We start from the raw sequence: 12,754 nt of genomic DNA, 5'->3' as shown, positions 1-12,754 counted from the left end.
CTAGATAACCATAATATTTTATATTTGCTAAGATCTTGGGCGATTCGAAAGTTTGGGCGAGAACGGGGTCTCGCTCTGGGCGACCGTAAGACATTCCATTCGCTCAAATTCTGGGCGTCTTGCAAGTTTGAGCGATGATGTTACTGTGTTCGTGGACTTCCACTTCATTCATCAATAATCCTGTTTGGACCTTTATCCTGAACTCCCCAATTGGACTTCACTCTTTGGGCTATTTGATTTGAGCTTCACTTTTAGTGTGTCAATAGACTTTATATATCTTTTTCAATTAGAATTTTAGGTTTGCTTTGGTCTTGATATAGATTTTAAGATAATCAAATTTAGGTCTGCTTAAGGAATAATTAGCTACTGGAAAAAATAAACTGAGTGTTCGGTCAATTTTATTACAGAACCGATTTATGTTTCAAGATAAGTATTTGAGCCTTAAAGTGCTTAAATGTTTTGTCAATATACACTATTAAAATAAATATCGATTATACTGATCATCTGCTTTATGTATTATTTTATTTTTAAATATTTGTTTGAGACAATAAATTCACCATGGCTGTTTTAAACAGAAAAAATATTAATATCTACAGATTTCAAAATTAGAAAATATATTTGATATGTCACCAAGAAAAAATGAAATTAGAAGATTATTTCTTACGTGAATGAGGAATGATAATTTATCATTGTAGAATACTAATAAATGTAAATTAACAATAACTTAAACGGTAATTGAATTAATGTTGTTCGTTGGGGTTAAAAAATTGACATTTTAATGATAAATAATGGAAAATGCTAAAAGCAGAATCAAGCATTTTGCTATTTCTCAAAATCCGTTGTCAGATGGTACAAATCTTTCATAATTAGATTATTATTGTTATTATTATTTATTTGTTTCCTCTTAAATTTATCAAACATGTGAATAGATGTGGATTGTTTGATAATCAGAAGTTGAGCTCTTAAATCAATTGTAAACATGGCCTTGTTGTCATCTAAGAATGACAATTTGCCCTGCCCCCAATGCAGCTGAAATAGGACGAGTGCATCCCCGTCCCGTGAAAAGAAAAAATAAAAAATAAAGTAATAAAAAAATAAATGGGACGGCAAATGGGGTAAGCCGCCGCCCCGCCCCGTTGCCATCACTAAATTGTTGTCACATTGTATTAACTTTTGTTTTGTATGAATTTTTCTTAAAAAGTGAACAAAACTTTTTGTTATTGTTATATTGTAATAACTTTGATGTCGTTTTGGTGGCATTTAGATTTTATAGTTTGATACATATAGTTTGTTTTATATTACATTGCCAAATAGAAATATATTTTGTTGGTCAATGAATTGGTGTTAAAGTGAACAGAAAGAAAAAATATACGATGAAACTACAATTTAAAATAAAATCAAACCATTAGTTTATATTTGAAAAAAATGTAAAACCGTTTTAAATTGTTTGATTTATGTTTTGGATTTTCTAAAATCATTTTAAATTATTTAGCTTGAAAATATGTCAAAATTTCCTCTACCGGACCGCTTACACCTCTACGTTTCAACTTCTAAAAATCACCAAATTGTTATTTGGGAAAGAAACTATTTAATTTTTCGTTGTTTTATTCAAACGTTATGTATTGTATAAACAAACATTTTAGAAATTCTATTCCAATAATGTTATTTGTCACAAGTGGTGCTTAATATCAATTTAGTGGATTCACAACCATATTTATGGTACATCATTCAGCACAATCAGCGTACAAGATTAAAACTTTACTCTTCACAATTGTGTTACTAAACTTTAATTTAGCATAAAAAATTTCACTACTATGTCACATTTCAATGCTCGTCATCCCAAATTAGTAGAAATTGACAATTTGTGAGCAAATAATAAAAAACGAAAATCGTAAAAATAGGGTTATAACCATATCTTGTCCTTTCTTATTTAGATTTTTTTTATTACATAACGTAGTGGTAAATCAGCATGTCACACAACAATTATATTGAAGACCTATTGCAGTATGACTACCAATTTCCCTTTTTATTTCATCAAAAGGAAAATATTTTATTAAGCAATATCCTTTACTTCAATGTAGAAATGCATTCTCAAAGTACATTAGCCATGCCATTGACTGTAACCTCTGCTTCCACAATGCAGCTGTTGTTCACCAGCAAACCAGCCGATTTCATATAAAAATAACTCATAGACACAAATCTTGGCCAACCCCGTAAATTATTTGATGCACTGAACCAGTAATTATCTGCAAAAGCACATGAACACGAATTATTTTTTGAACTGTTTATGCTTATCTTGGGAGGTTTATTGATTCTTCGCAATGCCAATATCATATGTGTTGTGATTTACCTGTACCAAAGTAATGTATTCTATTAATTTGGTCTAATATACGTATGGTGAAATTTGTGTGCATCTTAGTTGCGGGAGAGAGTTTTTTGGGTTCAGCCAATGCCAGATATAATGATATATGGTTGTCCTTTCCACTGCCTTTCCCCTTCGGATATAACTGTATCTTCCTGCATCCACCAATCTTACTTTCACACAACGTGGGAAAATAGTCGAGATGAGATGGAGTTTGATTAAAAAGGATATATACCACGTTTGATCTGCAGCATTGAATGGTTGAGAGTCTTGATATTCGCCAATTAAATTGGAGAAATAGTCGATTTTCCAAGTGTGTTTGTAGCTAATGGCATCTTTGACCATTGATAAAATCTCACCTTTTCCAGTGAGTTTTTCTTGAGTAACATAAACCTCAGCTCCAAACACACAAATGTCATTTACCAAATATCCCTTTGCAGGATCATTGAAGTGGGTGAGAGGTACAAATTTGTCGAACCCATACTCGAGTTGCATTTTGTGAAAGGGTTTCCCTGCTACATCTAGTTCATTCGATTATCAAACAATTAATTAAACCGACTTCAATTAATTTCAAATTTAATAGGTAGGTGTAGGTAGCTTATACCTTCGAGTGTAAAATAATTGTTTTTATTTTGATCCCGCAAAAACAATCGAAAATTTGCATGAATCTCCCAGCCAGGATTGAGAGACTCGACTTGTGTCATCGCCACGTACATGGAAATATGGTCTGTAATACCTTTGTCTTTGTTTCCATTCGGGTAAACAACCAAGTTCCTGCAAATTAACAGGATATTAATTTCCTACTTAAATCACGCCTATACATTATAATTAAGTACATATATAATTATTGTACCATTTGTAGCCTCCAGCCTCAAAATCAGATGAATGGTACGTCTCTATTTTTTTCTTTGCGAGTTGGGAAAATAACTGAATTTTCATCACATAGTGACTAGGTGGCGTATTTGAGGTTGACCTCCAGACCCCTAGTTAAGTACCCAAAAGAACATAAACCAAAGAAGGGATAATTACCATTAGGTGAAAAAAAAAAAAAAAGATCCTTATTACGAGGTAGAAAAATAGGTATAAACACATGCATACCATCTTCTTGAGTTAAGGTAAGATCTTCCATGGAAATATGCTGAGGTGAAGGGAAGAATGAACGTACTTGAAGGAATTAATGTAGCTTTTAAGGATGAAGAAAAGGCCACCTTAACTGATATTCCAAAAGCCTTGAATGAGTTTATCCTTTGCTTTGATTCTAGACTTGTAGTTTGTCATTTGTTTGGAACATTGAATAGCATACAAGAAAGCAAGAATATGCACACTAATTAAATCCATGATGCGTCAATGGGTTTTTACCTGTAGAGAATATCAATGACAATTGAGTACACTTTTTGGTCAACCGTCAAAATGAGTAGATCGGTCTGGATCAACATCCTCGTGGTTTGGCTCGTTGTGGACTTGAATACTACATTCTGAAAAAAACTGATTGGGCTAGGATCAGACTAACCAATATTGCAAGTTTGGATCAGCCCAACCTATACTCTTCCTTTTTTTTTTTTTTAATTACCAACACAACTCGTTCATTATGGCATATTAATCCTTATATTGGCCCTATTTGATTCAATTTTTAAACTACGTAGATCGTTTTGGACATGAACAGCTCAACCCATTTTGATACAACTTAGTCCTAGCAGAGATTCATCTTTGTGGAAATTACACTGCTACCAGTATTTAAACTTCATTCTGCAAAAGTCGGGTACAAAGATTATTTAATCAAACTTCAGGTTTGAAATTCATAATTAAAAATATATATATCTACAAACCCTAGGCTAAATCAATTTCCCTCTTTCCATTCTCTCCCATCTCTCTAGCTACCCTATCCGTTGAACTGTCGAAGTCCACCGCCCACATCAAAAATCCACCGCCTTCAACTGCCGGAGTCCACCACCCACATCAACAATCCACCGCCTTACTCATGGTGACGATCATTCACTAGCTCGCTCAGGCAAAAGCACAGCATCTTGATCTGAAATTTTCTCCTTCAGGACCACCGTCGCTAGTGCTGCTGTAATGAAGAGGAGATGTCACGGCGAAGATACACCAAGCCACCGAGAAGCAGATCCACTGCGCCACCACACATTTCCTTTCACGAATCATCGCGAGTTGCAATGGTGAAATGACGGTGGCGGCGATGAAGCAGCATCTTCACAGGAGAAGCACTGTACCAGTCAGCATGAAGCAGATTCACTACACCGTCGCGAAGCAGACTCACTCCAACGACTATTCACAGGCGAAGCACTATACCAGCTTGGTGTTTTGTGGTGATGGTGTAGTGTTTGTGTGGTGGTGGATCTGGCAGTTGTGTGGTGGGTTTGGATGGTTTTTCTTGTGGTGGTGGTAATGGTGTTTACATGGTGGCTATCTTGTGGTGGTGGTGGTGGTGGTGCTAGTGCAGTAGAGGCGATGATAATGTTGGTGGTTGTTGTAGCAGGGACGGCGTGGTGATGGTGCGGTGGAGGTGGTAGTTGCATTGGCGGTAATGTTAGTGGCGATGGTTGTAGGTGAGACGACTTGGGGTAGGGATGTTTGTTAGTGTTTGTGACTATGTTGTAGGTGACTACGGTGGTGGTCGTCAATTTTTTGGTGTTGGTGGCGATGGTGACGGGGTGAGGGCGATGGCCAGTGACGGTGGAGGTGGTGGTGGTATTGTCGTGGATTGGATTGGGTGCTTGGTGTCTGTGACCAACTATTCAGTGCCTGACTGACTATTAATCCGTAACTTTCAAATTCGATCATTTTGTGACTAAAAAACTAATCTGTGACCATCAAATTTAAAAATATGTGACTTGTGACCTATAATTTTTTAAATTTGTGACAAATAACATAAATTGTGACCTCTAAAATCGTTAGATAAATTGTGATTTGTGACCTCGAAATAATTCGTGACCAATTAATTTGATGATATGTGACCAGTGAATAAATCTGTGACCTTAATTGTGTACACGTGACCATTAATTGTATTATTATGACTTTATTATATTCAAGTAATAAATATTTTTAATTAATTAAATAAAAACCTGATTTTTGCATTAGTTAAACTTAAAACATGGTCTTTGAATTGTGCATAGTTAATACATGGTTTATGAATTTTTCCCTTCATCTTTATCATTCAAAAGTAAGTGGTACTATTGGTTTGAGTGGCCATCCAAGTTTTACTTTTAACACATTTTATAAACTTACAATTTTAAAATCTCAAACCTCTAATCCTCGTGTCTATAATGAGTGAAGTTGAACCTGGGAATGAACTCACTCAAAATCAGTACGAACTTAATAATCACAGCTCAAGGAGTTAAGATCTCAGTCCAATTACTAAATTAATCATGAAAATTGAGAATGGGTGAAGATAGAGTTAGAGGAAGAAGAAGAAGAAGAAGATACGAGAAGTAGAAGAAATAAGAGAGATAATTGATTGATAGAAATGATTTTACATCAACACAGAGACCCATTTCTCCCATGTTCTGTACATATATAAGTTAAATACAAAATGAATGGAAATTGTATTCCCTTTACAAGAAATGCAATAAGCAAAATGACACTTTTGTGGACCCCATTTCTAAAAGCTAGTTACGGTTGGTTCTTTTCCTTCTTTCTCCCCAACTCTTCCATTGTATTGCCACTGCCTCATCATGACAACCCCCCCTCCTTGAATGAACCTTGTCCCCAAGGTTTAAAATTAGAGTATTTCTTCTGTATGTCATCTGAATCTTCCCAAGTTGCCTCTTCTGTGGTCTGCCCCTTCCATTTGATTAGCCATTGAGCTCCGGCACGATTTCATTTTTTGTAAATTCTAGTTTGAAGCACTTCCTCTGGTTGTTCTACATCCTTCTCTTCAGCCAGCAATTGTTCTACAACCATTTCTTTGCTTCATATCTTCTGTTTAAGTAATGATACATGAAACACCAGGTGAATTTTTGCTTGACTGGGAAGTGCAAGGCGATATGCTACACTTCCAATCTTCTTTTCAATCTGATAATACCTAGGATTGAGCTTCTGATTATTCCTCTTAGTAAGAGTCTGCTGCTGATATGGATGTAAAATATACCCAGTCACCTTCTTGGAAATTTCTCTCAGTTCTATTTCCATTGGCGTACATCCTCATCCTGGCTTTAGCTTGTGCTAAGTTCTCCTTTAATTGTTGATCCATCTTATACATCTCTTGTAAAACATCTTCCACCATAGCAACACTTGTTTGCTGATAAGGTCCCATAGCTAACTATGGTGGTAGAATCCCATATAGAGCCTCAAAAGGTGTTCTCTTTATGGCTGAATGAAAAGTGGTATTGTACCACCACTCGGCTAAAGATACCCATTTAGCCTATGCTTTAGGTCTGTGGTGTGTCAAACACCTGAGATACAACTCCAAACACTGGTTTATCCTCTCTGTTTGGCCATCTATATGTGGGTGGTACATTGAACTGAGCTGCAAATTAGTCTCCATGAGTTTAAATAGCTTCTGCCAAAAGATGCTAGTAAAAATCTTGTCCCTGTCAAAGAGAATACTCTGAGGCATGCCATGGAGTTTATAAATATGATCCAAGAATATTTGTGCCAACTTCTTTGCTGTCAAAGGATGAGAAAGAGTGCTAAAGTGGTCGTACTTGATAAATTTGTCTACTACCACTAAGATGACATCATTTTCTTCAAATTTTGGTAGCCCTTCAATGAAATCCATAGATATATGACTCCACAAATGTTGAGGTTCAAGAAGAGGCCGTAGCAAGCTTGGATATGGTAAGTGTTCATCCTTACATTTCTGGCAAATGCCACATTGTAACACCTCTCTTTTGATTTCTTGTGTCATGCCTACCAGTAAAATTGTTGTTTAGCTCTAAATATACTGGCCTATATTCCAGAATGCCCCCTTCTTAGGAGTTATGTATAACCTGAATCAATTTCTTCCTGATATTTTTCCCACTGCCAACATACAACTTATGCTTGTACTTAATCAACCCATTTTTATATTGATATTCAGGTTCTGCAACTGGATCTAAAAGCAAGGCTTGGATATTCTTTTCAACAAAATCATCTCCCTCATAAATAGAAAACACCTTCTGTACCCATGCAAGTATTAGCTGGGTAATGACAGCACACTTCCCATCATTTTCTACCCTCCTAGAGAGCACATCCACTACCACATTCTCAATCCCTTTTTTTGCACTGGATTTCATAATCTAAACCCATCAATTTAGTTAGCCATTTTTGCTATAAGGGAGAAGTTATCCTCTATTCAAGCAAGAACTTCAAGGATTGATGGTCAATTTTGATGACGAAGTGGTGACCTTCCAATTAATGTCTCCATTTCACTACTGCAATAACTAAGGCCAAGATTTCATCCTCATATATTGACATTTCCAAGCTCCTTATTTCAATGGCTTTACTAATGTAAGCCAAAGGTATCCTATCCTGCATTAATATCGTAACACCCCGAACTTTTTTACTATTTTTTATATGGGCCTAATAAAAAGAAATGTGTTAACCTTCAATATTTTATTAATATAAATAATAATAATAATAATAATAAAAGCAAAGAAAAAATAGACGAACTTTCAAGTAGGAATTTGAAAAGATATTTAACATAATTACCAAAATAATTAACCTGATTAAGTCATAAGTAACCTCATTGAATTTGAATTATGTCACCAACCTTTTGAATTCCTTGAAGGTTACATGCCAGTGATTATATATAGGGTGTGAGGTGAGAGTGTTTTGTGTTATAAATTTCACAAGTTCATTTTTATTTTAATACACACTATTCACTTTCACATTATCATTTCAAACCAATTTTTTCAAAATTTTGGGTGTTAATTGAGGTAAGAATATATCGTGCAAAGTAGTAAATTCTTATTCCTTGATGTTTGTATAATTTTTGGCATGAAATGCTATAAGGCCTTCGGGTCGAACTCTATGTTAGATCCTTCAGGATGGACCATTAGGTCAAAGATGTTAAATCCTACGGGATAGACCATTTCGTCAAAGATTTTAAATCCTGTGGAATATGAAGATTCTTAAGAAATTCTTTGAGTTCTAAATCTAAGAAATATTGGTATGTTATGTCAGTTTTATATTTATATCATGTGAATAAGGATGTGTACGTCTTCTTACTGAGTGTTTTCAAAATATTCACTCTTACAATACCTTTCAGATGAGAACAAGTTGTTTGGACACGTGGAAGATTGATCGAGTGATGCTTATGGGGTCGTCAAGTAAATTTTCTAGAAAAGATAATTGTTAAACTTTTATTTGAAGAACATCTTCATGTTAAATTTTGTGCATATTGTTTAATGGCTATTTTTATGCATTTTCAACACTTAATGAAAGTGATATTTCTGCTTAAATTAGATGAAAAAGATGTTGGTATTCTTCGAGCTTATTTTATAAAAGAATAAAATAATGAAGATGAAAAGATCTCGAGGCGTTACAAATACTGCCCCAATGTCTCCATAACAAGCATATGTTTCCACAATAAAAGGTTGCTCAAAGTTGGGTAAGGTCAGCATTGGAGTGAAACTCATGGCTAGCTTAAGATTAGTAAAGGCTGCTTCTGCTGTATCTACCATAGAAAATTATCCTTCTTTAACAAATCAGTGAGAGGCTTAGCTAATGTCCCATAGCCTTTCACGAATTTTCTATAGTAGCCAGTCAAGTCAAGAAATCTCCTTAGTTGTTTGATATTAGTTTGCACAGGCCATGACAGCATTACCTCTACTTTTTTAGGATATGCCGATACCCTTTGTTGATCAATCACATGGCCTAGGTATTCCACCTTCTTTTGCCCAAAAGTACATTTACCTAACTTGGCATACAACTTATGTTTCCTGAGTATTGCAATACAATCCCCCAGATGTTCACAATAACTGAGCATATCTAGTATATCATAAAAAAAATAGCACATATCTTCTCAACTGCTCTTTAAACATCTCATTCATCAGACATTAGAAGGTTGCATTGGCATTGGTAAGCCTAAAAGGCATGACCTTAAATTCATACAGACTGTGATGAGTTTTGAAAGCTGTCTTATAAACATCCTCTGGCCTAACCCTTATCTGATGGTATCCCGCTCTAAGATCAGTCTTCGAAAAATATTTAGCTCTATAGAGTTCATCAATCAGCTCATCAATAAAGGGCATAGTGTATTTGTCCTTTAAAGTTAGGTTGTTAAGCTGCCTATAGTCAACATAAAACCTCTAGTTTCCATCCTTTTTCTTGACCAGCAGCATAGGAGAAGCAAAAGGGCTATTACTAGGTTAAATACTTCCCGAGTCTAACATCTCTTTAACCAATCTTTCCACCTTAATTTTTTGGATAAAGGGACATCTGTATGGCCTAAGTTTGAGGGCTGAGCCCCTTCTTGCAAGTTTATCTGATGATCGTGGCTTCTGGTTAGAGGTAACACCTTAGGTTCTGCAAACACGTCTTTGAAGTTAGTTAAAACTGGCTTGAGTTTTTCTGGTGTTTCTGCTGAATCCGTCTCTGTAATGATATACAGTTGCCCCATGATTCCGTAGTCTTGCTTCTCAAACCATTTTCCTAGTTGCTCCCCACTGATCATTTCCATTTTACTGCCAATAAGCTCACAAATTAGTTTCACATTTTCCCCATTATGAATGTATTTAATATACCATTTTGTAAAATCAAAGGTTTTTGGTCCAAATTGGCTGAGCTAGTTCACCCCCAACACCATGTCACTACCCCCAAGTTTTAGGGACCTTAATCTGTATTGGAACTCCAGCCCTTTCATTTGCCAAGCTATCGATTGACATATAGCCTTACTTTCAAGCTTTTCTCCATTTGCTACAGCCATCATCATTGATTTGGCATCATTAGTCGAGCATCCTAAAGAATGTACCAACCTCTCATCAACAAAGTTGTGGCTTCTTCCACTATCAATGAGTATAGATACTCTCTTGCCTTTAATCCTTCCTAGAATTCTTATAGTTTTGTGTCTAATGTGCCCAACCAATGCACTAATGGAAATTTACATGATATCTTTCCCTTTATCTTCCTCATTCTCCTCTCCATCTAGGTTCCCTGTTTCTCTGCCATCACCTTTACCTTCACCTTCATCCACCACCATAAAGTTCAACATCCCATTCTTACAAATGTGTCTTTGGGTGTACTTCTCATCACACCTAAAGCAAAGACCCAAATTTCTTTTGATTTGGATATCATTGGGTGTAGTGATTTTGTAAGGTGGGTTTTGGATGTTTGAGTTGGCATTTTAGGAGTTGGGTTATATGATTCGGGTGATTTCTGAGTGTAAAGTTTTTTGATGTAGTAAATGATTTAGTGGGTTTAGGGTTCTTGTTTATGACAGAAATAGTGATCTCTTGGAGTTGAGCTATTTCAAAAGCTTGGGTTAGGGTCTTCGATTTAATCATCTTGACCATGGACTTAATCTCCCCCTTCAATCCACTGGTAAAGATGCTAATATAGTAGGATTTAGGTAGCTTGGGTAAGGCTTGCATAGCTTGTGCTTTTAAATCCTCAAATTTCTTCGTGTACTCAGCTATACCACCATACTGTCTGATTTTGCTAAAGGTCTCCACTACATCCTCACCAATGGTTTCATGAACCTTCTACAGATTTCAGTAGCCAATAGGTTCCAACTGGTACTTGGATTCTAGCTAAGAATCTATGGAACCAGATGTTTGCCCTTCTCTTCAAATAGATCTCCAAAATTCCAATTTTCAGCTCCTCTATAACTTGATAAATTTGAAAATATTTGTTGGCCTTCCTCATCCACTCTCTTAGTTGATTACCCTCAAATTGGGAAAAGTCAATTTTGGGAATTCTGGTATTTAATCTAGTATCATAATTACTTCCTCATGTTCTGTCTTCATTCCCAGATCTCACCCTTAACACACCACTGTCAAAATTTGATCCAATGTTGGAACTCTCCACTCATTTCTCCTAGGATGCACTTATCTTAGCCAGTAGAGCAACAACAGTTTCATGTTTCTCATTCATTTGCTTCATAAATCCATCAATATTATCAAATTTAGCATCGACCTTACCAGTTAGAAAAGCAACAACACTCAATTCACTCATATCTTTATCCAGCCTCTTTAGGTTTTCTTCGGTAGTTTTTTGTCTAGTCTTAATTCTTGCCCAGATTCTTAGTGCTTTAATACCAAATGTAAAGAGTGAAGTTCAACTTGGGTATAAACTCACTCAAAATTAGTACCAACTTAATAATCACAGCTTTAAGGAGCTAAGATCTCAGCCCAATTGTTGAATTAATCATGAAAATTGAGAATGAGTGAAGATAGAGTTAGAAGAAGAAGAAGAAGATACGAGAAGTAGAAGAAATAAGAAAGAGAATTGATTGATAGAAATGATTTTACATAAACACAAAGACCTATTTCTCCCATGTTCTGTACATATATAAGTTAAATACAAAATGAATGAAAATCGTATTCCCTTTACAAAAAACGTAATAAGCAAAATGACACTTGTGGACCCCACTTCTGAAATCTAGATACGGTTGGTTCTTTTCCTTCTTTCCCCCCAATTCTTCCATTGTGTTGCCACTACCTCATCATGACAGTGTCATTTACAAAGTCGGATTTTTTTTTTCTATTTGACTAATTTGTACTTACTCAAGTGTTGATGAAAGGTCGTGAAAATGTCTAAATAAATCGGTAAATTATGAGACTTTATCGATCCTAGTCAAGTTAAGTATTTTACTTCAAGAATTTATCTTTCTTTCAATCTTCATAATAAGGCTTGTCACTCTCTATAGCTTATTCACTTAAAAGAATTGAAATTGGTAAATCCAGCACATATTACTTGGTTCATTCTCATATTGGGCCCCGATCAATGTTTGGATCGGTCTTATTAGAAAAATTGACAAAAATATCACTAGTTAAATATATTTATGATTGTTGACACTCTTTTTCAGGTTTTTCCATAAGCAAGGATACTGCTATTTACATTTACGGTTTTTATATATACATCCACTATTAAAAAGATAATTATATTATTATTTTTTTATCTTATGTAAATTTACCTATATAGACATATATAAAATTAAATAAAAATATATTGTTCTAAATTCATCTACTAATATTCATTTTCATAAAAAAAAAATTTAAACTTTTTATTTTCTTTTAGAGTTTGTGTTTAACAAAAATTCTAATTATCATAAACACCATCTTTAACTAAAATCATAAAACCCTAATAATAAAATATCATCTTCAAAGAAAATTTAAAAAATAACAAATAACAAATCAACACATTATTAGACTTATAATGTTTTCTTGATATGAAAATTGGAATCTTATTTTTTTATGCTTTTTTAAGTATTGATTTGACAGATAGAAAATATAC

At 34.9% G+C, this 12,754-nt stretch overlaps 1 protein-coding gene across 2 annotated transcripts; it reads right to left on the bottom strand.

The window, feature by feature from the left end:
* Nucleotides 1–1,898: 1,898 nt before the first annotated feature.
* LOC111366001 (probable inactive serine/threonine-protein kinase fnkC) lies at nt 1,899–3,572 on the bottom strand. Of its 2 annotated transcripts, none has more exons than XM_022986611.1 (6): nt 3,461–3,572; nt 3,216–3,345; nt 2,967–3,136; nt 2,598–2,874; nt 2,351–2,517; nt 1,899–2,246 (listed from the first exon to the last, which is right to left on the bottom strand). In XM_022986611.1, exons 1-6 carry the CDS (start codon nt 3,489–3,491, stop codon nt 2,092–2,094), a joined length of 930 nt encoding a protein of 309 aa, XP_022842379.1. In that variant the 5' UTR covers nt 3,492–3,572; the 3' UTR covers nt 1,899–2,091. The 2 variants fall into 2 exon arrangements, with proteins under 2 accessions (XP_022842379.1, XP_022842378.1); XM_022986610.1 differs by having other exon boundaries at nt 2,598–2,883; nt 3,461–3,571.
* Between the last annotated feature and the right edge of the window lie 9,182 nt (nt 3,573–12,754).

The sequence above is a fragment of the Olea europaea genome, chromosome 17, assembly GCF_002742605.1.
Source record: "Olea europaea var. sylvestris chromosome 17, O_europaea_v1, whole genome shotgun sequence".
In the NCBI taxonomy this organism is placed as follows: Eukaryota; Viridiplantae; Streptophyta; class Magnoliopsida; order Lamiales; family Oleaceae; genus Olea; species Olea europaea.
This window is presented reverse-complemented; position numbering and strand designations above follow the sequence as displayed.